The following is a 27993-nucleotide window of genomic DNA, read 5'->3' as shown; positions in this document are numbered from 1 at the left end:
AGGATGCAAGGAAGCAGTCCAAGACTTCAATAGGTACACAAACCATACCGATTATTTATTGACACATTAATTGGAATAGCAAACCAAAATGTTTAACGGTTGGACTTGGCAACACGTTCCAACTCGTCCTTCTTCTTGATGGCATATGAGTTCGATGACCCCTGCAACACACAATTTATCAAATAACTTCCTGGGTAGTATGAATCAATACTTCGTAGCTGTAAGGATTAATTTAGAGTTGCAAGATCATCCACTAACATCAACGGTCCTCCACCTTATAATAAGTCTGCTTTTGCTCCTCTAAGAATTTAATGTTATATTAGTAAGTTGTCAATAAAGTACAGTAGAACCCTTTGAACAATTCTTTGAGGGATTACTTTTTTTTTCCTTAAAAGGAGGTTTACATAAAATGGGAACAAAAGACTAATACAATTAGTACAAACATGTGTTATAATACAAAACATAATCATTTAATTCTGTGGTGTTTGGTCATAACCAGGCTTCGAGACTTTGGACCCGATACAATAAGTTTACTGTGCATGCACTATAGCTTGTTGACTCGCTGCAGATAGATAGAGATGTGTTGAGGTAACGACGTTGCTATTTAGAGTAGAATATGGTAGTATGGGGAAACACACATACTGTATGTACATTCTGAAAGTAAATATACATTACACACAGTGTTAATGGTGGAAATAAGCATGTAGCAATTTTATTTTTTTCATTTATCCTATTGGTCGTCTTTAGGAAGTGCAGTTACAGTACCGAATTGCAATGTACTACAAGATACATTTTCAGTGTCTCAAACGTAAATCTTTTTCAGTTGTCTGCCAAACACAGTTCGTACTGTGAAAACGTCGCATGACTATAGGAGCAAAACGAAAAAACCTAACATCATTGCAGTCTCTAAGATACAGTCCTTTATTCTCGGGTGACTCTATGTCCACTAATTTGCTGTTTATGTTACACAATGCTCCATATCCGTTATTTTTACATAAAATTGATTTCCACTTCTGTTTTACACGTTCCGTAACCAGTGTACTTGGTGTCTCATTAATTCTCTGCGTCATTTTCTAAATTAATTTGAGGGTTTCCGGAATCTCTTGCTCTGACTTTTCTAACCATGTAATAGTTTCAGACACAGTTTGTATGAAAACCAAATTATTCGTCAGAACCTTCAAATCCAGAGCATTTTCCTTTGCGCATTTGTTGGCATTCATTCTACAGTACCCCCACCCACTGTACGCTTTACCACTATACTCAGTACGCCGTTATACGGATTTCCCACTGAACTGCTCTATTGGGTCCCAAGTCTCGAAGCTTGGTCATAACATGTTAGCTCCAAAAATGGTCTTTTTTTAGCTGAAAGTGCAACACTATATAAAAAAAAGTTCTCTTTCATTTGGTATAGCCTGATATCCCCATCTAATCTTATATTATTTTCATTCACATTTCTATGTAAATTAGAATTATGATCTGTGTAAGAAAAGTTAAAATAAAAATTCTTATAGCCTATCTCAAAACAAGTTTTTTGGAATTATGTTTTGACCAAACACCACAGAATTAGGCCTACAATTTTTATTTACAATCAATTTCAATTTAATATTTTCTAACTCTTCAAATGTGAGATACAACTGTTTTTCTGTTTGATTGAACCCAAACCAAACTGAAACTCTGCATTGAAATTTTCTTCTTTCTTTTTCATTATTCCCCATAATGAAGTACTTGGCAAACCATGCTTTTTGCCACATGTCACAGTGTTGTTTGAGAAATAGGCTCTGCATCCCTTATTATTTTCACTTTCTTTCTGATAGACAGTTATTACTGGAAGTTACGACCTTACAAAACTACCTTGTAGTGTGGAAGTTTTGATGTATCCAAACTCGTGTACATACCGGCACTTGTGAAGCTGTTACAAACAGCAGGGTGGAATTAACAATCACATAGCACATACATGGGCACAATTTTCGGTTACGTGAGGCACTCAGTTTGAAATAGTTTGTTTACTAGGAGAGGAGACTGCAGAGTAGGATGGGAAATATAAACTGCTGTGACCTGCGTCACCTTATCGTAATCGCTAAGGCGGTCAGTGGCGAATTATTAGGAAAGCGCTTGGTTAACGTGAGAGACTCGAAAACTTTTATTCAATTTGGCAAATTAATTCGGCAGCTTTAATCATAAACCTCTTTACTATTTCTCCATCATTGAATTGATTTAAATCACAGGCGAGAAATTGCGTAACTAGCCAATAATATTCCATCACGTTGTCTACGTTTATTTTCTTGAATATTCTGGCGTTTCTCAAGATTACTTAATAGATTTGCACGTTCTCGACCTAAAATAACTTCAGAAAATCACATTTCGTTTTCTACGCAAATTTGATATTTTTTTTTATACATTTCTTTTGGAAATAATACGTACAAACAACATTTAATTCCTCGTAGGCTACCTTTTAATGCAGCGTGTTTAAGGTATAATGTCGTATTTAGTATACTATGCAAATGTTAAGATCATAAATTTTCTTCGGAATAGTACGAAAAATAACATTTAATTTGTCTTGCCTTCTAATTCAGCATGTTCTTTATGACACAAGGAGTCATGTCGTTGTATATTAAATTTATTAATGCCTAATAGGATTTTCGAGCATAACATACATCGTATGTTCTCCCCTTCTAAACAGCAAAAAAACTCTTCCTCCCATTTCTCATGAAATAATCGTTTTCTAATGCGTACACACTGCTTTGATAATGCCATTATGCCACCACTGATATTGCTTATGAAACTGATATAGAACCTGCCCACGCCTAGGAGCTACATGAGGGAGGAACGGGGACTGTGAAGATGATGTCACTCAGAGCGATAAGCTCTGTGAAGGTCAGTGAGGCACAAATTCTCAAGTGAGGCACGATGCCCATCTATGACATAGCAGAATAAGTGAATACTATCGCATACGCTTTGCCTTTGGTAAGTGGGGGCAGAGGAATCTTGTTTAAAAATAATAGTGGAAGGATCAGAATATACCTTGGCAGCATTGATGAGCTCGTCAGCAACACACTCAGCGATGGTCTTTATGTTTCTGAAGGCAGCTTCCCTGGCACCGGTACACAGCAGCCAGATCGCCTGCAACCACATTACAGCGTCCACTTTCAAACATTTCCAAACACTTATAAAAGGAACACCAATTTCTTCAACGGATCATAACTCCAACAGCATAACCTTGGCACACTCCCACAACTAATAGATTTCAATGTATATAAAACTACAGTGAAATCCTGTTTATTATGCTATCTAGTAATATACACTCTTTTCTCTCAGTCCCTTGACATTCCTTACATAAGATCATATGAAATTCACAGTTTAATATGCTCGTCATCCCATTTAAGACGCTCTTTTTCATCATCTGAAAATTCTTCTGCTTTTCCAAGGATTGGGGTTTATCCCACATGCGCCTGAGATACGAGACCATTAGATTTATTTTTGGCACTTAAAAATCAGAAGTCTACTCTACACAGCCAGAAAATGTAGACTCTGCAAAAGAGGATTTTTGAGACAAGCAGACATATTCCTTCGTAAGGACTGTCTAACATCAAAAGAGTGCACACAAAACAGAATTTTGAAGGTTGTACTGCACAAAAGGGAAAGCAATTTGAATATCTGCATTGAAATTTATCTTGTCAAATATATTTTTCTATGAAATAGCTAAAAATGTGCACATGATCTTACAATTATTTTTTTATTAATGGCTTGAATACAAAGGTAATGGTACTTCATGCTTCTATCATTTCAATCAGGAAGATGAGCACCATAACTTCCCAACTATGGTCCATGATACAATCGCACTCTATAACGCAGTAGCTCGTTTATCCACATTTTTGCTGCACCGAAGTTTGAAATCAAGTCACTGCAGCTAACTATGATACTTCTTACATAATGTTCTTTGAATGGAAATTACAGTACTACAAATTTATGGAATGAAATACCCATACTGTGTCCCAAAATAATGGGACAAATGCATCCAAATTCAGCCATTGGAGAATAACATATAGAGTGTCCCATTAAAAAAAAAAAAAAAAAAAAAAATACTATATTTACTCCTGTAAGTTCTCCCTGTGCATAATTCTTCCTGCCAAAGATTTTTAGAAAATGGACATCCCTTACACTTCAAGAGTGTCTTTCGTGGATTCTTGGAATTGTACACATACCATAATGCATAGAAACTCAAGGTCATTGCCCAGACCTTCCTATCTCTGGGCAGGACCAGACATGGAAACAAGGGTCCACTCCAAGATAAAGCTAATCAATATTGTTGCCACTTTAAAACTTGCTCAAATCCTTAATTATCATATCTTATTTATTGTTAAATATTAATTTGATTAGTAAATCAAGTACTTGACGTTATTTATCATCAGTTTACTACCGATTTGTTTATAGCCATCACGTAATTTCCCTTCCTCGATTTTTGGCCTCTAAATTAAAAAGGGAGGGACGGATTGTGCGAGTAAATACGGTACCTAGCTTTGTGTATACGAATATCTGTAACATCCTGTATAATTGCCAACTACTACTGCTTTGGTCAACCCTATAACTATTTCCAGATACACTAAAATAGGCTAGTTACAGGAGTGTATTCATTAAACAAGACACTTTGCATGTCAGCTAACTGTTGATCCAATTTTATAAGAAGCCAGTCATTAATAATATTAGTAGTAATTTTCAGTGATTAGACTGACTTCTTATTAGATGTACCTGGTTCACACGACGGAGTGGCGACACGTCCACAGCTTGTCTTCTCACAGTGCCAGCACGACCGATACGTGTGGAGTCTTCCCGTGGGCCTGAGTTAATGATGGCGGACACCAGAACTTGTAGTGGATTCTGCAACCATAAACACATGTCTGACATCAAACTGTACACGCATAATAGTATCACCTGCAAACTAGAGTTGGGTCGATTCGTGAACGAATCGTTCATTCGATCGACTAATAATAAAGAATCGATTCGTGGTATCAATGAATCGTCGTTCAAAAGAATAGTAAGGAATCGGCATGGTATCGTAACCCACGATTCTATTAGTTGTTTGATGTAATCTGTCAACGGACATTTGTGAACCGTGTCGAATGCTCCCGAGCGAGAGTGAAATCAAAATATGTACTGCATTTGTTAAGTATGGAAAATAATGAACACAAACCTGAAATTTGCATAGTTAAATAGAAATGTAATGCAAAAAATGTACTTCATAATAAGGTTCAGTTGATAAATTATAATTTAGAGACATTATCTTGGGTAATTCTGTAGACTAATGGAGGTCATACTGAATGGATATAGCCAATGAGAAAGAGACAATCCAATGTCTCGCCTCTTATGCCATCTATGCAAGAGATGTAGAACGTTTTTGTTCTACGCGTGGTTTGCAAAGGAAAGTGTCTTGCGACAATTCAAAAGAATAGTTGGAATCACAGACTGGAAAGAATCGTGAACTCCTTGACGATTCAAAAGAATAGTTGGAATCGCAGACTGAGAAGAATCGCATGTTTGGGCTTAGAGTTAGAACAGTGTTAATTTTTATTTTGAGAGGGAAATATTTGTACATATATTGTGGTGTGTGTGCATTCCTGTTTATCTGTGCTCGCTACAACTGTTCTCAGTGCACATGCTGTATATCAGATGCCATACTCATGGAACAGGCAGGGCAAGAATAAAACAAACACTGAACAGATCACTGTAGAGCTAATCTCTCGTAACTTATGCTTCCAACAATAATAATGTTAACTGCACCAATAAACATATGGCCATCTCCATCTAAATTTGAACAAATCACATAATACCTTGTTCTCATTAAAGGGTATGATTGTCATGTTGCACACCAAACTGACATAGGAGCAGCATATAAATTCGTTACATGATGAACTCTCAAACTCTTACGCCCCGAACATATCTTAAAAACTCGTATTATGCATTTTTGAATAGTGTAGGCAACGTTTCTCAAACGTTTCTGAAGTGGGGACCCCTTTTTAAAGTCATTACAGTTCCGCGGACCACCTTACTCTTGTTCCCTTCAAAAGCAAATTTATCATTTTCGTAGCATATTTTAATACCAGTATACTTATATTTTAAAATTGAATTAAGGTTCACTATTTTCGTCCTTTGTTATGAATTCGGGTGGTCCCTGACTGGGTTACAGGCGCGGCGCCAGATGTGCAGGGAAAAGATGTCGAGAAACACCACGTTCATAGTGCTTTAAATCTCTCTTTTGTTGCTGAGAGTAGAGTGGGAAGTCGATAGACGGGTAGGGTAATAAATTTCATAAAATGCAGTACCGGGAAAAAAAGTGAAATTCGATTGTCATGTGTCATTTCCAAACTCTGAGATTTTAAGCTACAGTGTGATACACAATTCGTTGAATTTTATTTTTTCTTCTGTCTTTTTTGAAGGACCACAGGTGATCCGCGGACCATAGTTTGAGAAACGTTGGTGTAGGCAATATCTAACAGCAGTCGGATATGAGAAAAAAGCAGTACCGTTGTAAACCTCTTTACTGGATAGGCTATTATGAAAAATCTCAACAATTATATTAATAATCTGAACTTCACAGTCACAGTGCAAGATATAATTATTATCTTTCTGAACAAATCAAATGATAATTTTAGCTTCATTACAGTTGCCGTGTCCAATAAATTGCTTAAACAGGCTTGTACATTTTAACAGATTGAAGGCCATCTTGCAATGTTGACTAATACAAACCCCTTTTATGCTATTAAAGGTTCGTTCCAACAACAGTCAGGAACTGTACGTAACCATCGTGAGCATGCGCAGTACAGAAAAAGCGTTCCAACACAATCCGAACCAGTCCTGAACCAGAAACATGTACTGCAGTCGGGCGTTCCAACAAGCTTTTGACATGGGTTCGGAACGGTCAGAAATAGTCCGCGGATTGAGGCATGTACGGAAGAGTATGCAAGACGCGCATGCGCATAAGATAACCAAATGGATTCAGAACACCTCAAAACCTGTGCTTCAGTGGCTGGCCATGATAATATCTTTGAAAAATATTGGAGTGCAAGAGGTCAAATGACTTCATTGTCAAATGCCTGGCATTAGAAAACAACATTTTCTTATTAATATACTGAACGTAGTTGATTTTAAATAATGTTGCTAATTGTTACTCTGTAATTTGCCAACTATAGCTACATTTTACATTTTTGGCTATGATATCTATACTTAACTATTTTTCATTTATTTTAATTTGTATTTTTCATTTATATCTATATCTGTCTCTTTTATTTAGGTAGTATCTATTTGTCTGTTTTTTCTTTCTCATTTTTCCATTTTAATTTGTATTTACACTTGTATCTGTTTCATCTCTTTTTTTCATGTTATATGCAATTCTATGTTTTTTAAACGAATATCTGTTCTGTCTATTGTAATTGGGGCTTTGCCCTGTTATAGACATAAATAAATAAATATGAAAACAGCTTCAGCACGTCCAGGAATAGTTCGAGCGTGTGTCATGAGTTACGATATTCTGTAATGAATTACAACTTAACAAGTACAGGATTTGAACATGGAAGATAACATCAGAATTGTCGGAGCTGATGCCACAACCGTCGTAGCTACCATGAGATGTAGGGACCTCTTGGCAAAGTGGAAGTTCAAGAAAGATAATGTGATTTTATATGTAACTGAATAATGGACTTTTATGGAAATGTTTTGGTTTGTTACTTGTATGATGCATAGTAATGAAGGGAAAAGGAGGTGGGTAGTGTTTATGCAGTGAACTTGAAGATGGCAACAGTCCATAAAATTACACGATGAGCAGGAAGCATAGACTTCACAGAAGGCGTTAAAAGAAATGAGTTATGTCTCCTTTGGTACAGTTATCCAGGAGAAATACTCATCTCACTTTAATTTGAAGTAAATTCAATTATCCTTCATGTGGTGCCTGCACAAAAACTATACACGTGAATGCTAAGTGTTATTCTCCACGTATAGCTCTCACCTCTCCAGTCAGCAGGTGGATGATCTCGAAGGCATGCTTCACGATGCGCACTGCCATCAGTTTCTTTCCATTGTTGCGGCCATGCATCATAAGAGAGTTTGTAAGTCTCTCAACAATGGGACACTGCGCCTTGCGGAACCGCTTGGCAGCGTAACGGCCGGCTGAATGCGGCAGATACTTGGCATTTTTCTCCTTCACAGCGATGTAGTCCTGCAACAGCCACAACAAAATGTGCAGTCCCTGAACTTTCGGGTTTCATTGACAAACACAGTTTCGATAGAAAAAATGAGGGAAAATTTCAGTATACGGATTCCCCACTGACAATTAGGCTATGTCTTAAAATACTAAAAAGAGCAGATTTGTCTGCGTTTGTCGAATGCGCATCATTCATGCCAATTTATTTTCTGTGCACAAAGTTTAAATTTTGAAGAGGAAAAGGAAGAAATCCGTGTTCTGAAATTTATCCAATATAATTTAATTATTTCTACAATCCTCGTCCTCCGAACTTCTATTCATGAAAAAACCCACTTTCTCACAATTTTCTCTCTCGCAAGATCGCGAATTATACATCCTTCACAATCCCCAATACAATTTTACAACTACAGCAGAACCCCGATTATCCGTCACCATATTAACCGAGTGTTGGATTATCCATATGTCATTCTCTCCTTTTTTTGTTACAGAAAAAATATTGAGTACTGTACAATACATTACCACATATTTTTTTTATAGAGAGAGAGTGATATTATTAGCCTTTGCCCTTACACATTATGATCTCCTGTTCCAGTGACCTGTTTAATTTCTCTGCAAAACGTCTTCCAGAAGTGGCAAAAGAATACGTGTTGTGCTAAGTATCGAAGAGAAGTGCTTATAATTGGGTGGTTTTGGAAAAGAGGAACTGTAGTTCATCTCACATCGCAATACGAGATTGGAGTTTACAACTGTACACGATTTAATAAAAAAAAACAAGGATAAAGAGTATAAATTACTTCAATTTATAACATGAAACCTATACTTCTTCTATCGTTCCACAGTAATCCATCATAGGAAGTTTACTTGGAAACCTGCCATTAATTCATTCATAGTGTTCTGTCACTGCAAACCCAGCATTCCCCAATGTTTCCTATTTTCTGCCTTTCTCTTAGTCTCCGCATATGATCCATACTTAATGCCTTCTATTATTTGATATCTTCTTCTGCCCTGAAATCTTCTCCCGTTCACCATTCCTTCCAGTGAATCCTTCCGTAGGCAGTTTCTTCTCAGTCAGTGTCCCAGCCAATTCCTTTTTCTCTTCCTGATCAGTTTGAATATTATTCTTTCTTCACCCACTCTTTCCAACAGAGCTATTATTTTTAAAAGTTCTGATCCACTACCTAATGTGTTAAAACACATGACCACGGAGGAAATTATGAAACTGAATTATGCAACACTTAATTTATGAAAGTCTTCTGTGGTACGGATTATCCGATTTTTTCGATTAATCGTTCAGCCCACCCCTTTCATTACCACGGATAATAGAGGTTCTACTGTATATACTTGAGTTGCTGAGGACGGGATGGTTGACGACATTTAAGCAGTAAGTCGTGAGCAAATGTATTAACATGAAACGATTATTGTCAGTGACAGAACACGGATACCTTCCTTTCTCTCTTACTCCAAAATTCCAACCTTGTGCACACAAAATAAATTGTTGGCACTACTGAAAAGTGTCTTTTCGTAAGCATGATGATGCGCATTCGACAAACACAGACAAATATGCTCTTTTTAATATTTTAAGATAATTGTTGACAGTGAGGTATCCGTACACTGAATGCGTCGAACATAACCTTTAGGTACAGTCGATTGAATTTGTGCTCTTAAAACTCAATACCTCTCCTTGAGCTAAATCAGTAACGATACAATCAAAACGTCTAAATTCGAGTAATAGTCACTTACCTGCAAAGACATATCTGAAACTTGAACGTCATCACAGCTCCACCGACCGAACAATTTTATTTCTGGTAATTCTGCTGGCTGGGCTACAGCAGTTGTGGCTTCCGACTCGACTGCCACTACCTCGTCTTCAAACGTATCAACTTCCGCCATATTTAGTTCGCCCTAAAATATAATACAATTAATATAACAAACATATGAAAACCTTATTCCAACGATTTCATCAAAAACACAAGCTGAACACGTGTACGCTTCGCCGCTTGCTACCGAACATTATGGACAGAATCTTAAACACATTAACTTGCAGCATTTAAACAATTAAATACTATGCGATGGCTATGGAATGATATTAAATTACAATTTATCAACTAATAAAACAGAACACACTGCCTTAACAAATAATTACAACCACACATTACTCACTATAACCACTTTTTCCTACAAAGAGAGAATGCCGGAAAGGGGTTTACAGCGGTTGTGAGTATCTCTGTTAACAACGCACTCTAGCATTTCCGGTTAGAAATATTCCTTTCCAAAGAGACTCTGACTCTTCCGAAGTTTTATATTGTAGGGTCGAATCGTAAGCAACGGTTCGCATCCTATTCTCGTCAATATGCTGTGTTAAGAACACAATAAAACCACAGTCTAGTATATACAGTCGCGAAGCTTAATACTTACTAAATATGCAAACATAGACAGTTGAAATATGCATCAATAAATAGTTGCTCACCACCAGGATCGCTACTATCGCCTCATCACAGACTCTTTCACTAGCAGATCATAAAATGTATTGTTCTTTCGATATCGTGTTTTTTTTTAATTAACACCTTCCTTCCACTATTGAAATATGAAATACATAAGGTTTATATATTATTTTCATAAAATATATATTATATTCTATAAACTCACCTTTCTGGATCTTTCGAAAGAAGGATAACTCTAACCTATTTTTCTTACAATTTATAGTACTATAGTCCCATCGCTCTAATTTCCGGCAGCCAATCGCGTTGCAGATCGGCTACATTTAAACTTGTGCGTCTTGTGATTTGCTGATGAAGACGTTATTCATTTCTTAAGGCTCGATAGATAATTTGTATAAACAAAAGCCGCCCTAAATAAGGGTTCGATACTTAATATAATTGCCCGCCATTTTGGCTCTTTCGTTGCCGTTCGCAGAAAGGATACGAAGACGTTATTTGCCGCTCAATTATTTGCTGAATTACAGTGCATTTGATTTATTATCATAGGAGCTACGACATGATGTTTAATGGTGTGGCAAATAGATTCCTCGTATAGTAGCTCGGCAACGAAAGAACAAAAATGGCGAACGATACTACCTACCTAGACTTTATAGAGCCTTCACTTCCTAAGACATAAGCAAAGAGGAGGAGTCACGCCTGGAATAACAGCTTCGCGACTTTACAAACGTCTCCTTGCCCCATATTATTATTCAAATTATTGTATTTTAGCCATTTACAGTTATTACAACCGATAACGAACATTTGACAGTTTACATAGCTTTCCACAAAAATGCGAAATACGGCACAGTCACTGCTTTTTCGATCTAGACCAGGTCGTAATGTTTGTTCGGGTTTTCTATTTCAGTGTATGGAGCTCAGTGAAATATATTATAACTGTGATACAACTTCACTAACAGTGCATATCCCTTTCAGTTCTTCAGTAAAAAATCTTGGCATTCACATGGATAATTATCTCAACTGGGACTTGCAAATCACAGAAACCTGCAGAAAAGTATATTCTATTATCCATGTGCTAAAAAGGATAAATGTTCATCTCCCCTCTTGCTTAAAAAAAAGTCCCTTGTGCAGACGCTTGTATTCCCATATTTTGACTATGCTGACATTTTACTGACTGACCTCTCCTGCGACAACAAAATGAAACTTCAACGTGCTCATAATTTGTGTGTACATTTGTAAGCAATGTTCGTAACTGTGATCATATTACCCCATCCCTGGAAGCAATAGGTTGGCTTAAACTAGATAAAAAAATAAATTTACATTCACTCCTCTTTCTCTTCGAAATCTTGAACTCTTCTATTCCTTTGTACCTGTCGTCTCGCATCACTTACCTTTCTTCCCACCATAATCTGAACACACGCTCTCGTCATGAAACAATACTAACAATACCATCTCATCGCACATCCTCATACTCATCCTCTTTCACAATAGCCCTGCCAAGACTCTGGAATTCGCTACCTGCTAGCATCAGGGACTGTCGAAATAAAATTGAATTCAAACGCAAACTTACTAGGCACTTGGTCAGTAATTGATTTCTTGTAAATAGTTTCCTTAATCTATCACAAAATATTTCAATATCCAGTAATTTCATCACTATACAATTTTGTTATTCTAGGATTAATTTGTAATTCAGTAAATATAAAGTATTCTTTGTTTTTCTATGATAAATTATCTAGCTTTAATTAGTCAGGTAATCTTATACTTTGATTTTTATTGTAATTGTAAATTTAATACTAATTGTAATTTTATTTGTAATTGTAATTGTAAATTTAATACTAATTGTAATTTTATTCTTCATATTATAGTTGGAATCTCCTGGTAGAGGGGCAGAGAAGGCCTGATGGCCATATCTCTACCAGGTTAAGTAAATAAATACTACTACTACTACTACTACTACTACTACTACTAACCATAAAATAACTGGGCTCAGTATTGGCAGTGAATTAAGTTAAAGACTGATGCAACAATGGACCAGATTCGGTAATATAGTTGATGTCCACATCAGGCTTTCACTTCAGCAGCGAGATGGCAGGTTTAATGACTCCCGCTCTTTTTATAAAAGTGACAGAGAGCAGCAACATTTTACTACAGAGACAAGCAACATGTCGCAGTGCACATGTTTAGCTCTGTGAACAACACACTGAAGCCACCAAATCAATTTATTCTGTAAAGGGGTCAAAGGCATTTCTTAGAAGTTCACAATTGATTAATTCTGTATTTCTTTTATTTCTGCGTAAATTCGAGAAAAATTTGATTTCTATGCAAATTTCAGAAAAATTAAGTAATTTCGATAATTGTTTCTGCGAAAGGACCATTTAGGCTAGGCCTTCTTAGGTGTCATTCAACATTTTATTTCAAAGGTTTAATAGGATTCACATGTATTTGGATCCAATTCACTTGGAATGGAAAAGTACGTTGAAATATTCTAATTACAAAGCAAGAGTGAAAGAAAAATTACAGCCTAAGAATCCGGGACCTGCTTATCCGTACACTCTTCCAGTCAACAATACACTGCATAAGAATAGAGAATACGAGCAATGACTGAAGAGATATTTTATATCGACAATTACTTTCGGGTCTTATTTTGGCATTTGATTACGTATAATGATGCAACATGCACATCATTGTAATAGATATCTTGAAAAGGAGAAATGGATGAATTTGGAATGGACTTGGAAAGGCAGAGAATGATAATTTTTAATAAAAAAATTAAACTTTCAATTGACAATTTTATTGATATAACAACCAATTAAGTAATAATAATAATAATAATAATAATAATAATAATAATAATAATAATAATAATAATAATAATAATAATAATAATAATAATGACAATGTATAACTACTAACAAGAAATGATGAGTGCTGGAACCCTTCTTATGGAGAGTTGCTTGCCGTGTCGTCTGGCAGGTGCTGTTCGCTGGAGAATGGTTGTGGGAGAGGATATTCTGCTATGTCACAGTTACATGCGGTAGGGTTATCAATATTACAGCATGCATTACTCTGCAAATAAAATAAGCAAAATAAAGAGTGGAAGGCAGTGTTAATAATGTACATTATATACATGCAAAAATGAAATATGTATAACAACTTGAGTATCATGCAATATTTACAGAGTCAGGCTGTGGGTTGTTCATGTCCGACATCGCTTTGTTTGAGCATGCAGTACTTTCATAGTATCTCACTTAATTTGGGTTCAGGAAAACGAAATAATTATTTTGTACGTTTTATGGTGTTTTTAAGTGTGAATAAAGATCTCAAAGGATGTTAATCGCATTGCAATCTATATACAGCATGCACGTCATTTCTCCTGTGCCACAAGCACTGGCCATGTTCAATAAAATTGAAGGTCGGTCAACTGGCGGTTTCTAATGAAAATAACAGGAGTTCAGTTCCAGGAAACTGTGGCGAAAAAACGCGATTTTCACCAAATTATATAATCATCATGACCTCAATTCTCTCATTTTTTGTTAAGAACATCTTGCTTTATGTTGGTTTCATCAATAAAAGTGTTTTAGTAAAAAGATGCATCAATAACATTAAACTGTTACCATGGTAACCATAGGGCTTCTGTATATAAAACAAATGAAGTATATACAGGACAGGAATACAAATAAAAGTATATGCTCTTACAGACGATATTAAGAACCACTGACTACAGGGTGCCATTAAAAAATGTTCATGACGTCGTAACTCGCACAACAATACTACTTTGTAAGTAAAAGGTTTGACTTGTCCAAGTTTTATATTCAAAATCCCCTCATTCAATTTTAATTGCAATTATACGTTACTTTCGGAAAACCTCAGTACCGGTATATTAAATAGTGGCAGAGAAAAATTTGTTATTTCAATTAGCCAAAGTATATATCCCTGTGACATCATGCACATTACGTCATCAACGTATTCTTCGGGTTGACATGCACTTTTAGTTTGAGGAATAGAAACCACCATCCACCAAAGAGCATTGCAGGGCATCGTGATAAAGGAGCAATAAGAAGAGGCGCTCTCAAGATGACCCATTCAACACATTACAAGAATTCAACTCTTTACCATGATACCAAGGACATCCTTGTTTTAACTTTCTTTCGAGAATTATCTGTCATCTGGAAGACATACATAAATGAAATAGTTTTCTGTGCACCCAGATCAGAAGATTAACTTCCATTTCCTGCACTGGACACAAAAACTTTCTTTTTTAATCTAAGAATGTAGCTATTTGGCTCAGGTGCAGGCAGCTGTGTGATTCCATCTTTACTATGTAGCAAAATAGTGATAGAAATATTGAAAGGTACCAAAAGTTCAGTTTGATAAAACAGAGTACGATACAAAGGCCGTCTCCAAATAGTGCCAAGGGCTTTCGAATGCCCTATCTTTGTAACTGTTAAATTTTCTTCACTTCATGACCCATTTTCTCAACACTTGCTATGTAAAAGAATCTGCAATTTCTTATCAGATATTCTGAAGTATTTTTATGTAAAGGAATCTGCAATTTCTTATCAGATATTCTGAAGTATTTTTATGTAAAGGAATCTGCAATTTCTTATCAGATATTCTGAAGTATTTTTATGTAAAGGAATCTGCAGTTTCTTATCAGATATTCTGAAATATTTTTATGTAAAGGAATCTGCAGTTTCTTATCAGATATTCTGAAGTATTTTTATGTAAAGGAATCTGCAATTTCTTATCAGATATTCTGAAGTATTTTTATGTAAAGGAATCTGCAATTTCTTATCAGATATTCTGAAGTATTTTTATGTAAAGGAATCTGCAATTTCTTATCAGATATTCTGAAGTATTTTTATGTAAAGGAATCTGCAATTTCTTATCAGATATTCTGAAGTATTTTTATGTAAAGGAATCTGCAATTTCTTATCAGATCTTATCAGATATTCTGAAATATTTTTATGTAAAGGAATCTGCAGTTTCTTATCAGATATTCTGAAGTATTTTTATGTAAAGGAATCTGCAATTTCTTATCAGATATTCTGGAGTATTTTTATGTAAAGGAATCTGCAATTTCTTATCAGATATTCTGAAGTATTTTTATGTAAAGGAATCTGCAATTTCTTATAAGATATTCTGAAGTATTTTTATGTAAAGGAATCTGCAATTTCTTATCAAATATTCTGAAGTATTTTCCTAAATTTTAACACGAGCTTTTCGAAATCTTACTTAAATTATGTAAGTTTCATTCTGGTATAGCACCGTGAATTTGTGGATGCAAGCAACAGTGGTATTCTGAGCATTCCATATAGGTATTGCTAGAAGTTTGTAAGCAATATGCATTGTTTGAGGCATTAATATAACAAGTCTCACCATTTAAACCATAGGCTTTCATATGCAAAGTATGATTCCGTCTTGAAGATTAATATTTCATAGTAATATGTAATGTCTGGAATTTCTCTCAGAATCTTTATTTGTACTGAGGCGAATAGCAACAAAATATAATCTATCTCATGTCAATGCAGGTTATTGGCATGGGTCCAAATTCAGCTGTGCATTTCATAACCAATCTGCTTCATCTTTGTTATTTCATCTGACAGACATGAATGGCTGCTGGTTTTCTTCTCTATCATTTTATCATTCAAGATGAAGTTAGCAATTTCACTAGGAACTTCGCTTAAAAAAAAATGTACAGCCTTGAACACAAAAAATGATCAGCTGTCATTTGAAATAAACACCTTTCCCCTAGCCGTGTGAACCAGGTGCTGCGGTCATTTCTTGTGTCTAAGGCTGCGTATGGATAACAACCAGATCTTACTTCACAATACAGAATAGCTGCAGTCATCATTTCATGGAATTTTATATCAATGTACATTCCAGTTTCATTTCATATATAATGAAGGAACTGGGTTTTGTTCCGTGATGCAGGGTGGGCCACTGAAATGACAGACTTGTACTACTGTTTTGCTAACTACAAAATGTGACTCACTTGAGACACTTTATTGAAAAGCTTGTATATAATATTTTTCGAGTGAATAACTACAGCTTATTTTAAGATTATCTGGTCTGGCATCTCGACAGGAAGTTTAAAGTAAGACAACATGCATCAGTTTCGACGTGACTTGGACTTGCGGGATCGCAGCAGGGTGCTGGCGTCAGACAGAGTGTACGTTTCAGGTTCGAACACAGGAGGGTACTCTAACCCGGGATAGTCGGGTGGAGGGCTGGCTGGGGAGGGGGAGGAGTTGAGAATGCGTCGGCTTGGTTTTTTGCCAATCATTGAAATTCCCATTGTTGGCTGAAAGTAACACACAAAACAAATTACTGAAATAAACAAGTGGGATGTAAGATGTGCCGTGCCCCCTCCACAACTTCGAAGCACAGAGCACATCTACTGACGATTCATATTATTATGCTAAACAGTGCTATAATTTATTAATCACTGCTATGGTTTTATTCTCACTTTCTGAAATAAATAAATAAATAAATAGATTTTGATAAATGAAATCCTTTCCGTCACCTAATTAATTCCTCATACGAATTCTCTTTCCACTAATAAACTTCATGTTCATTATTATCCCTATCCAAGTATAATACTAATCGTCTTTGAAGTAATCAATTGTAGATCTGGCCGCCATTTTGTTTTATTAATCACTGGTTACCTACTTTAACTGCTCGAATATGGCTGGTTAAGTTAAGCATTCACTACATCGTATCGCACTCCTCGTACGAATCGCACGCAACGGATATTTTAAGTGCAGTGCGTTCACTGTAACGGCTCCACCTCATCGCCTCATCGGATTCCCTATCAGCTGTTTAAAACATGACGTCGTACGATATTGACATTGCTGAAAACAAAGGAGTTGGGGTTAGGTCTATTAATTACGTCTGTTAGCGAATAAGAATTTGTAATTGCTTCATGGGTCTTAATTGAAGAGGAAGAAACGAAAGAAATATTGGTTACATAATATATTTACAAGAAACGACTTGATTACTGTAATGGGAACGCCTCAAATTATATAATTCTTCGCAATTTTCTACACGCGAAATAAGTTTCCCGTCTGCCATTTTGGCGCGACACTGAACATGGCACAACATAATAGTAACAGTTGACCAATTAAAATTGCTTTATTAAAGAAGGCCATGATCGCACGCATCGGAAAAGTTGTCCATCTGAGAAACGTGGATGGATTTGCTGTGAGGCGATGCGTCCGATACGATGTAGTGAACGCGGTTACATAACCATTACATCAAAGATAGTCTTTTTCCGATCCGTGCGATTCGTCCGATGCGTGCGATACGATGTAGTGAACACTTACCTTTAGAGAGTACTGTGGTTAACTCACTGTTTAAGTCCTAACGAAGGTCGATGCACATAAAAATGCTTAACCAGGGGTAGGTGGCAATTTTAACTGGTGATTACACTAACCGACGTTGATGCACGTGGCAACAAATGAATAACTGAGTACAAAAAATGTGAGAACTGTACTTTTAATATTAAAGTAGTCCACTTTTATAAACACTTCAGAAATAAAAGAGAGCTATTTAATGACTTTGCTCAAATGAAACCAAGGCATTACCAGTTGCTACATTAGTGGTTGTTGCCTCTGCAAATAAAAGTACTGGCACAATTGTTATGTTAATTAAAATTAAAATTTCTTAATAAAATTGTATGTGTTCATTTGTTCACACATACGTCATGTAAATTAAGTATCATGTAAGTAGGGAAAGAAGTTAAAATTAGGTCTATGTGTGGAAACTGGAGATATACTTAAAGTTGACTACACTTGACCATGAAACAAAAATCATAAACCATGATATTAGCCCTATTTATGACTCAAAATAATGAAAAGTTCTTAAGAAATGGAGGAAAAATGTGATACCTTGAAGCAGGCCATGCTGGGGTCCAGCTCCTCGCACGCCGCGGGGGAGCTCAAGGAGCCGCTGCTGGAGTCGCTGGCACTGCTGCTCTTGTGCTTCTTGTCCTTGAAGATGGCCCTGTGCAGCCGGGGTGACCCCAGCAGCGTCTTCTGTGCAGGCGGCTCCAGGAAGCTCTGCTTCTGCTGCTGGGGTCTAGACGACGAAAACAGACTGCGCAGCTTGGACGACTTGGCGTCCTTGTTGCCCAGGTGCATCTCGAATGCCAGCCGCATGCGGGGCGCCTCGTCACCGGGGTGTGATGCCGGTGGTGGCTGGTACTGCGCAGCTGTCTTCAGGCAGTTTGTAGGAACTTTGTCATTCTGGCGCAGAGAGTTGATCCACATCTTTTCTGCCGATCCTCCACTGCACACAAGCAAAGACTTATCGTTATCATTTTTATTTTGGGAATCTGGTCACCCTAGTCTAGACCAATCATTTTTCTGTGGACAAGTTCATTAGTCAGATAATACAACAATACTGTGAATATTTTTAATCAATAAAGTGTCTTTAATTCAGTAACTTTTATTTTATTAAGATATTATTCACGTTATGGTTCCAGCATGCTCTTTCTACTGCGAATCACGCAACTTGGCCTTATTTGCTTGCACACTCCCCTGCTAAATGGAAGCCAATCACTGAAAGTTTGGTACGACCTATCGTTATCATTTTATTTTATCCTTCACATAAGCAACCTATCATTATCCTCTTTATTCTTCACATGAGGGTCACACCACATATTTTCACTTCGGAAGGCGATTATGCGATGAAATACACTAACTCATATAACACTGGACCAAACGAGATGAAACTCTGTACAGTGGCTATTTACATGCACCATGTTAAATACTGCCAACTTACAGTATGTGGTTGGTTTTTTTTTTTTACTAGAATTTGGATTTTAACAGCAGCCACTATGTTCTTCTCACCTGTACTCTCTGCCCTGACTCTCCTGAATGCAGGTCCTTGTGTGGGCAGCTCCCCCATTCCTCAGTCTGTTGGATGACCAGGAGTTGTTCCGTGAGCATCCAGAAGTGTCGGTTATGCTGGTGGAGTCTTCTGTGCTCCCTGTGTACGCTGGACAACAGTTCACTGTCAGTTCTGTGTTATTCAACAAAAAATCGCTCAATTGTGTATTTCAATTCCTGCATTCACATCTCTTCACAACAACTTTTCATTAATGCACCCACTGGAATATGACTCCCAACTTGTCCTGCCATCTGAGCTGTGCTCATAGCTATCATTTTAAATATTTATTTATTTAATCTTATTTGAAAGCACACAGATATGTTGTCCATAAAAACACCTTCACATAAATAACATCATTACAAAAAAAATAATAACACATAAACAAAACACAATGCTTACAGCAAAATTATGATATGTGCAATGAAAAATGTAATGCCAGAGAAAAGTACCAACTTACTTAGTCATGTCTGAATAAATGTTTTTTTTTTAATTACAACATCTGTTTCCGAAAATAAATCAACATGATTCAGATAATAATGTGTTAAATTGAGGTAGCATTCTAATTAGTGTGAATTTTTGTGACTGACTGTCCTTGATCTTGAAATTTGAAAAAGTACATTTTTGCGTGACTTGGCGAATGGTACACAGAACGGCAGTAATTTTGAAATATTGGTGAATCAATTTCATTTGTGACGATTTACTGTATGATGAAAGGATTGCATACTGAACATTGATCTTGGCAATGGAATTTTGTATAATTTATATTAGACATCTTAGGAATTTATTTTCAATAATTTCAACTGCTTATTCTTTTATCTTTTTGAACGGAGTCCCAAATTACAAATTTATATGCTCACATCTGTTCTATAATAGAATGATGGCTGATGGACTGGAAAACAATTTTAAGTTCCTTATGACAAATCCAAGTGATTCAGAAGCAGAATTGACAGTTGACATTAAACGCGATTTAAAACTTTACATGTTATCATATACTACGCCTATATACTGTATATACTGTATATAAATAACTCATAAAATATCATGCAGTTCCTTCACTCTTGTTCCGTGAATAACTCGTAACTCCAGTTTTTTGTTTTGGATTAAGCAGAAGACACTTTTCTCTGCACCAATGTACAACATTATTTATATGATTGCAATTCTGCATCACCTGAATAGTTTTAAATCGTCAGCTAATAAATATGCTGATCATTTGAGTATTCCATGTACATTATTAATAATAATTAAAACAACAGGGCTCCCAAATTTTTTTTAAGTGGGTTATTTTACGATGCTGTATCAACATCTCAAATTATTTAGCATCTGAATGAGATGAATGTAATAATCCTGGTGAAACGAGGCCAGGACCCAGCACTAATAGTTAGCCAGCATTTACTCATATTGGGTTGAAGGAAAACCCCGGAAAAAACCTCAACCAGATAACTTGCCCCAACCTGGCCCACCTGGTTTCACTATCTGTTACTTCACAGGTGTGGACCTCCCAAATTTGAACCCTGGGTTACTAATAAAACACTCAGATTGCTCATTGCGAAATGTTACAAATTGTTTCCTACTATTTAAATATGAACAGAAAGTTTAATTAAATTTCTAGAAACCCTAAATCATATAAGCTTGTAAACCAAAATTTCATGATTTGCTTTATCAATATAATGTTTAGAGAAATTCACATAGAATATTGCATCTATTCTTATGTTTAAATCTAAATTATTGTGCACTTCTTGTGTGAAATAACAAATCTGTAATAGTTGAGTTTTGGCAATAAAACTATGCTGAAAGCAAGATAATTCTGGATTTTACTTGTTAAAATACTTTTGTCATCGAATTTAATATACACAAATTATTGTACGATTACGTAATACACTAATGGCCGGTTTTTCCAAGTATTGTTAGAAAATTTAACGACTGTTAAACTCTAAACAGTTTGTTAATTAATAAAATTGCATGTTTTCAACACCAGTTTGGTTTAACAGATTGTTAACAGTTTGTTAATTTTAAATGTAGGATTTCGGGCAGTTAACTCGTTTAACAGTTAGTTAAATATGGCCAATGTCTCCACAGCTGTTCGAACAGAAGTTGCGAAATTAATATTTTGTGTCTATCTGTAGGGAATGTTTAGCATATGACTGGTAATATAACATTTAAAAAATACTTTGGACTATTTAAATACAACAGTGTTATTTTATTTCTTTCGTATTTCGTATCCATAATAGCAATGAGGAAATATAACCTTACTTTGTAATTACTATTCAGCACGTCACCTACAACTTTCATTTGTCAACTGTTTGTTTATGGAGCATGGCCTACTATAACAGGTTGTCATTTTATGCAAGTTTCATGACTCACTCTATAATATAGAATTTAAAGATTAATTTTAGCCAATCAAAAATTGTCTTACATGTGTAGAATCATTACCAACTGCTGTTGAGTAGTTAAAATAGTGCTAACAGACGTTATAGTTAAGTGTTTGTTATCTTAAACAAAATTATGTTGAACAAATGGAAAATATAGTACAATAACAAAGCGTTAAAAATAAACAGACTGTTAATTTAACATTCGTTAAGCAAAATTAAACATTACTTGGACAAACTGGTCATAATACTGATATTACCACCATTTCAAAGAGGGATATTTCAAAGTTCATACTGCCATCTGAGATCCATTTGTTATTCAGGGGAAATGTGCACATCATTATTGGAGAAAATGGCTGCCCTACCAACAGACGGTGCTTGAATATGGGCGACGCAACAGTGCTGTCGTGTTCCATCAACTATGTCCTCCCGCGTCATCAATCCAAAGCTGATACGAAAGTTTCGCGACAGAGGATGCATCTGTCATCAAGGAAAAGGACGCGTGAAGAGGATGTGTTATTGGAGAGGCAGTCAAAGTTTAATATGTAGCCCTCAGAAGTCACTGTGGAGAGCCAATTGACAACAGACAACACTTTCTGCACATGGCCATCCCATTCACAGTGTATGATTTCTTCCTGTGGGGTTTCGTCAAGGACAGTATTTACATCCCTCCACTTGCAACGATGCTGCCGAAATTAACATCGCCATCAGGAATGTCATACAAGACTGCTTGAGAATGGTTTTTTTTTAATTGGGTTATTTTACGACGCTCTATGAACATCTAGGTTATTTAGCGTCTGAATGAAATGAAGGTGATAATGCCAGTGAAATGAGTCTGGGGTCCAACACCGAAAGTTACCCAGCATTTGCTCGTATTGAGTTGAGGGAAAACCCCGGAAAAAACCTCAACCAGGTAACTTGCCCCGACCAGGATTCGAACCTGGGCCACCTGGTTTCGCGGCCAGACGCGCTGACCGTTACTCCACAGGTGTGGACTGAGAATGGGGTAACCGCCTGTCACACTTGGAATGCATTTAAGGTCTAACTTCACAATATGTGAATGTCAGTTTAAATATAACATAACTGCACACTGCTACGCACCTTCAGCGCTGCCTGTACGACTATTCTGGCGCCGCTCCTCCTCCTGTCGGCTGAGCATGAACTCCTCGAGGGTCACGAACCCCGATGTGTCCTCTCGCTGCCGGTTACGACTGATCCCGAACTCTCGTAGTCGCTCTGCAGCCATGCGGTAGTCCGCCATGTCAGACGGCAGCTGCAGTGACGGGTTGGATGAGTGGATTGGTCGGTCACGGCGGTGCATGGCATGAGGCAGCAGTCGGTCGTGCGGACTCAGCAACAGTCTGGTCTGACGGCCGTCCCTGTCTGCAGCGGGTTCGGACACTTCACCTTCGTTCGCTTTATGGGGCTGTTCTATCTTTTCTGTGCATATATCACTCATCGCTTTGATGGGAGCTGGGGCAGGTCCATTTGGAACCCTCCGGTAGCTGCGGAATTGTGCGGTCGGAACAGGAACTATGTTGTTCCTGCTGCCGCCCAGGAACCGCAGGTATTTCCTGTCGAGACTGGATGCAGCTCCCGACATCTCTGGGTTCATGGATTCATTCCCTTTCCGTCCAAGCTTCCGCAAAGAGCCGAATTTCTTCTGAGAGTCTTGACTGAAATACAAAATCCACAAAGTGGTTTAGATGTTTTCTACCATTATTTGATCACAGCAATGTTTCGTGCCAAGCATTTATTAACCTTTTGGTCTCCGTTGCCAGGTTCTGCTGCGACCGGGACGACTGCTGACTGCTGCTGCTCAGAAAACCGGCAAACTTGCGCATCTTCGGGCTGGGGAAGCACGTCTCTGTCTCCATGTCTGTCTCTGACTCCTCATCTGTCTCGCTAAAGAATACAGCTGCAACATAATTTTGTGCAATTAAACATGCAGCTTAACATTATGGAATTTTAAACTGATGTAACATTGTTATACAGGTACACTGCTGTGCATTACAATTACTACGTACATGGCATGATAACAATCAATTTTACAAGTCTTTGTGCTGCTTCTTTTTGCTGATTCAGGAGCAAGATTTGTGGAACATGCAATCATAGCTGTCTGCCCAAGGGCAGGTTTTCACTGCAAACCCAGTAGTCTTACATCTTAACTCTTTTCTGCCTTTTTCTTCATCTCCACATACAATCCATATATCATAATATCGTCAATCATCTGATATCTTCTTCTGCTCCGAAATTTTCTTCTGTTCACCATTCCTTCCAGTGCATCTTTCAGTCGACAGTTTCTTCTTAACCAGTCACTCAGCCAATTCCTTTTCCTCTTCCTAATCAGTTTCAGCATCATTCTTTCTACACCCACTTCTTCCAACAAAGCTTCATTTCTTATTCTGTCTGTCCATTTCACACGCTCCATTCTTCTCCATATCCACATTTCAAATGCTTCCAGTCATTTCTCTTCACTTCATCGTAATGTCCATGTTTCTGATTAGGCATTAAATGGCACTTCATCCCTCTATCTGCACCCCATTTTGGAGGTGTCTGGGAGTCTATGGTGAAGGCATTCAAATATCACCTTCGTAGAACTATGGGAATAACAGTACTCCACCCTTTCCTCACAAATCAAAGCATGCTTGAACAGTCGCCTACTATCCAGACTTAGTGACGATCCTAACGATACATCCTATCTCACTCCAGCTCATTTTTTAATTGGAGAACCTCTCGCAACTCTGCCCGACTATAACCTTGAACATTGTCCCATCAACAGTCTTTCCAGATGGAAACATATCCAAAAGATGACTGAAGACTTCTGGCGAACATGGCACAAGGACTACACCTACACACACTACACAAGAACATCCCAACATACGTCCTGGCGAACTTGTGCTCATAAAGGATGACAACTTGCCCCCGCCTCGATGGAGAAGAGGCTTGATAGAAATGGTTAATCTCGGCGATGATGGTCTGGCTACTGTCAAAACCAGTTCCAGTGTCATCAAGAAATTGTGTGTGTTACCAAAACCTGAACACAGTATTAAACTTCACCTTGATCTACTTGCTACTTATTTCTGTAATTAATATTTGGAAAAGGCCACTGCATTTTGGTGTGGCGGTATGTTACGTAAATTTAATCCTTAATTATTGTCAGTGTTAACTTTAATTGAATTTGTATATTGGTAACACTGTTAATAAATCATACAAGAAATATGGCTGAACGAGTAAACTAAGTTTTATTTCAGTGATTTTATCTGATAGCACTGGGCACTCACCATCAGACTCATGTCCCTGCTTGAAGGTCGCCAACGTCATGCAGTCCATCCACACAGCCAACTCCTCCTCACTCTCCACAGCAAAGTAGAACACCGTGCCTGCAACAGTCAGAGGATGAGGTGCAGGGGACATCAACCAATGACAGGATCGTGAGAAATGCCAGGCCTTGCACTCACCCGTGTGGTACACTTTGAAAGCGAACTTCCTGGACTTGACTTCGTCTGCCAGTGAAGCAGTGAATCCAGGCAGGCAGATCATGATGTCGGCCTTGGAAGACTGCGGCGTCTTGAAGCCGTAGAACAGTGATCCCTTGAGCACGAACCACGCCCTGAGCCACACGGCTCCGGCGCCACCTGTGCGGCAGCGGTGCAACATCCAGCCTTCGCAGTCCCCTGCGCCCAGGTCCCGAACGCTCAAGTTGCGTTTCTCTGCGGCAATCAATTTATGACAAGTTGCTCATCTCACACAATATAGAATCACCCTTACAAGTTTGACTTGCATATTTTTTTAAATTTTACCACAGAGAAAATTTACAAACACTAAGCTAGCTACAGTGAAATAATTCAATTCTGTTAGCAATAGAAAGTCGCTGTTAGTGTAGCAATTCTTTTCACCTGCTCTAATTTTTGTTGCAACAGTGATAGATTGAAATTTATGGATTTTACTTACTGAAGGGCCTGTGTCTAGCATTTGATTTGGAGTGTAAAAAATACTACAGGGTGATCCAGTGACTATGTTACAAACTTTTAGGGATGATAGAGGAGACAATTATGAACAACTTTCATATAGGAAACATTTAATATTGTAAAATTCATGTAGGAGAGTATACTGAGTCCTTCTGGGCTACCTCCAATGGGAGGCAGTTAACAATTTAAATTTAAATAAAATGTCTGGAAACGTTCCATTTGGTAGTTACAAGCCTAGATATGTTAGTCTGTGTAACCAGCTAGAATCAAACTCAAGGCCATCCTTTTGAAGTTTGATTGCAGACGACCTGTTGTTGCAAACGTTAGGGATTTCTCACAAACATAGTATAAGGTAATTGGCATTGTAAATGATATTTTGACTCATTAAACCTTGCAACTTTCTTTGCATTTCCTTTTGCTCGTCCATAAATGAAATGCATATCAGCAAGTTGCAAGGTTTAATGAGTCAAAATATTATTTATGCTTATCTTATGTTTATGAGAAATCACCAAAGTTTACAGAAACAGATCATCTGCATCTAAACTTCAAAAGGATGGCTTTGAGTTTGACTAACATAGTATCTAGGCTTGTAACTACCAAAAGAAACGTTTCCAGACACAAGTTATTCATAATTGTCTCCTCTATCAACCCTAAAAGTTTGTAACATAGTCACTGGATCACCCTGTATACTTATAGTTTCGTTAAAAAAGTTGTACATTTTATTATTGATACTCAGTTATTAATTTTATAGAAAGTTAAAATTATGTTCTGAGAAGAGCAAGCTCTAGTCCGATAAAAAAGGTTGAACTGTAAAAAAAATCACGTCAATAGGTTAAACAGTTTTAGAGCTATCACTGTTTAAATTTCGAAAATCAATACTCCAAGAAAGATGGGATGAAGTTTGAGTCTACCTAGGCTGTTTAAATCTGCAGTGTTGCACTAAAACGTTTATTTCTCGAAAATTATATAAAACAAACATCATCAAGAATTACAACACAAAATGCCATCAAATTCAACAAATCATAGAACTGGCTATTTTTGAAAGTCTGTCTGTCTACGTGAAGAGAAGAACAAACATATTTTCACAATGAAATAATATAATTAAAAAACTTATTGAAGTGTTTCATTTAAGTTGCTAGGCTAGCTGAGAACAGCAACCCCTGTCATTATTTGGTCACATAATGCTGATTTCTCACTTCAGAAATAGTGACCAGTGTAATGTAAACTTTACTGCCTACATTTCAGAAAGTTGTCATAGTCCTTTTTAACGTATACCATATTTGCTCCTGTAATTTGGACCCGTCAATATTTTTTAACAATTATTTTGAATTTTGTTTTGCACCTTGTATTTATGCACCAACATGAACGGCGCATCAATTGATTACCTACTATGATCTCTGTGATTACATACTAATGAATGGATTACGGTATAGCCTATGCAACAAATCTATTCATTGCTACACAACTTCCTGTATTCTGAGTCTTACTACAATAACAACTACATCAGACCCTCTGCTAAAAAAATTTGCGTTATCTTACGCACCCCAATTTTTAAGAGGCCAAGAAGGGCAAAAGTTTTTCTTTTTTCTTTAGTTCGTTATTTATCAACGCTGTATCAACTACTAGGTTATTCAGCGTCGATGAGATTGGTGATAGCGAGATGGTATTTGGCAAGATGAGGCCGAGTATTCGCCATAGATTACCCGGCATTCATCTTACGGTTGGGAAAAACCTCGGAAAAAACCCAACCAGGTAATCAGCCCAAGCGGGGATCGAACCCATGCCTCAGCGCAACTTCAGACCAGCAGGCAAGTGCCTTAACCGACTGAGCCACGCCGGTGGCAAAAGGGCAAAAGAAGAACGAAAATTACGCAAGTAAATATGGTAATGTAACAATATTTGAGTGTATGCTTAGAATAGATATGGTACAACAGGTTGGGTAGGAAGTGCTAAATCACATCTTATTGCGCTATTTTTGCTTGAAAAAAGAATAAGTGAAATTTGTTTGTGAAAGCGTGTTGATTATTTACCCAACACATTTCGTGTTCTTAATATTGATCAAATTTACAATTTAATTTAACTCTAGTGAACTTATTTTTTATATATATTATTATAATGTACCGAAGTACATATGATAT

The 27993-nt window shown here is 37.1% G+C and overlaps 2 protein-coding genes across 4 annotated transcripts in view; both read right to left on the bottom strand.

Annotated features, from left to right (window-relative positions):
* Positions 1 to 34: 34 nt before the first annotated feature.
* On the bottom strand, positions 35 to 10494 carry LOC138713055 (small ribosomal subunit protein uS7). Its single transcript, XM_069844779.1, has 6 exons — positions 10352 to 10494; positions 9932 to 10093; positions 7997 to 8206; positions 4747 to 4875; positions 3022 to 3120; positions 35 to 161 (listed from the first exon to the last, which is right to left on the bottom strand). Exons 2-6 carry the CDS (start codon positions 10079 to 10081, stop codon positions 93 to 95), a joined length of 657 nt encoding a protein of 218 aa, XP_069700880.1. The 5' UTR covers positions 10082 to 10093; positions 10352 to 10494; the 3' UTR covers positions 35 to 92.
* A 2907-nt stretch (positions 10495 to 13401) lies between these two features.
* cnk (connector enhancer of ksr) overlaps positions 13402 to 27993 on the bottom strand; it is a 28591-nt gene continuing 13999 nt past the window's right edge. Inside the window, exons 8-14 of one of the 3 annotated variants that reach the window (XM_069844770.1) lie at positions 25346 to 25597; positions 25169 to 25267; positions 23646 to 23802; positions 22986 to 23560; positions 19479 to 19650; positions 18516 to 18915; positions 13402 to 16930 (exon numbers count right to left, since the gene is read on the bottom strand). In XM_069844770.1, the coding sequence (XP_069700871.1) occupies positions 16739 to 16930; positions 18516 to 18915; positions 19479 to 19650; positions 22986 to 23560; positions 23646 to 23802; positions 25169 to 25267; positions 25346 to 25597 (1847 nt within the window). In that variant the 3' untranslated portion in view covers positions 13402 to 16738. The remainder of the gene's footprint in view (positions 16931 to 18515; positions 18916 to 19478; positions 19651 to 22985; positions 23561 to 23645; positions 23803 to 25168; positions 25268 to 25345; positions 25598 to 27993) is intronic. The other 2 variants (XM_069844772.1, XM_069844771.1) reach the window with 2 other exon arrangements.

The sequence above is a fragment of the Periplaneta americana genome, chromosome 14, assembly GCF_040183065.1.
Source record: "Periplaneta americana isolate PAMFEO1 chromosome 14, P.americana_PAMFEO1_priV1, whole genome shotgun sequence".
NCBI classification, from domain to species: domain Eukaryota; kingdom Metazoa; phylum Arthropoda; class Insecta; order Blattodea; family Blattidae; genus Periplaneta; species Periplaneta americana.
Note: the sequence above shows the minus strand (reverse complement) of the source record. Positions and strands in the feature narration are given on the sequence as shown.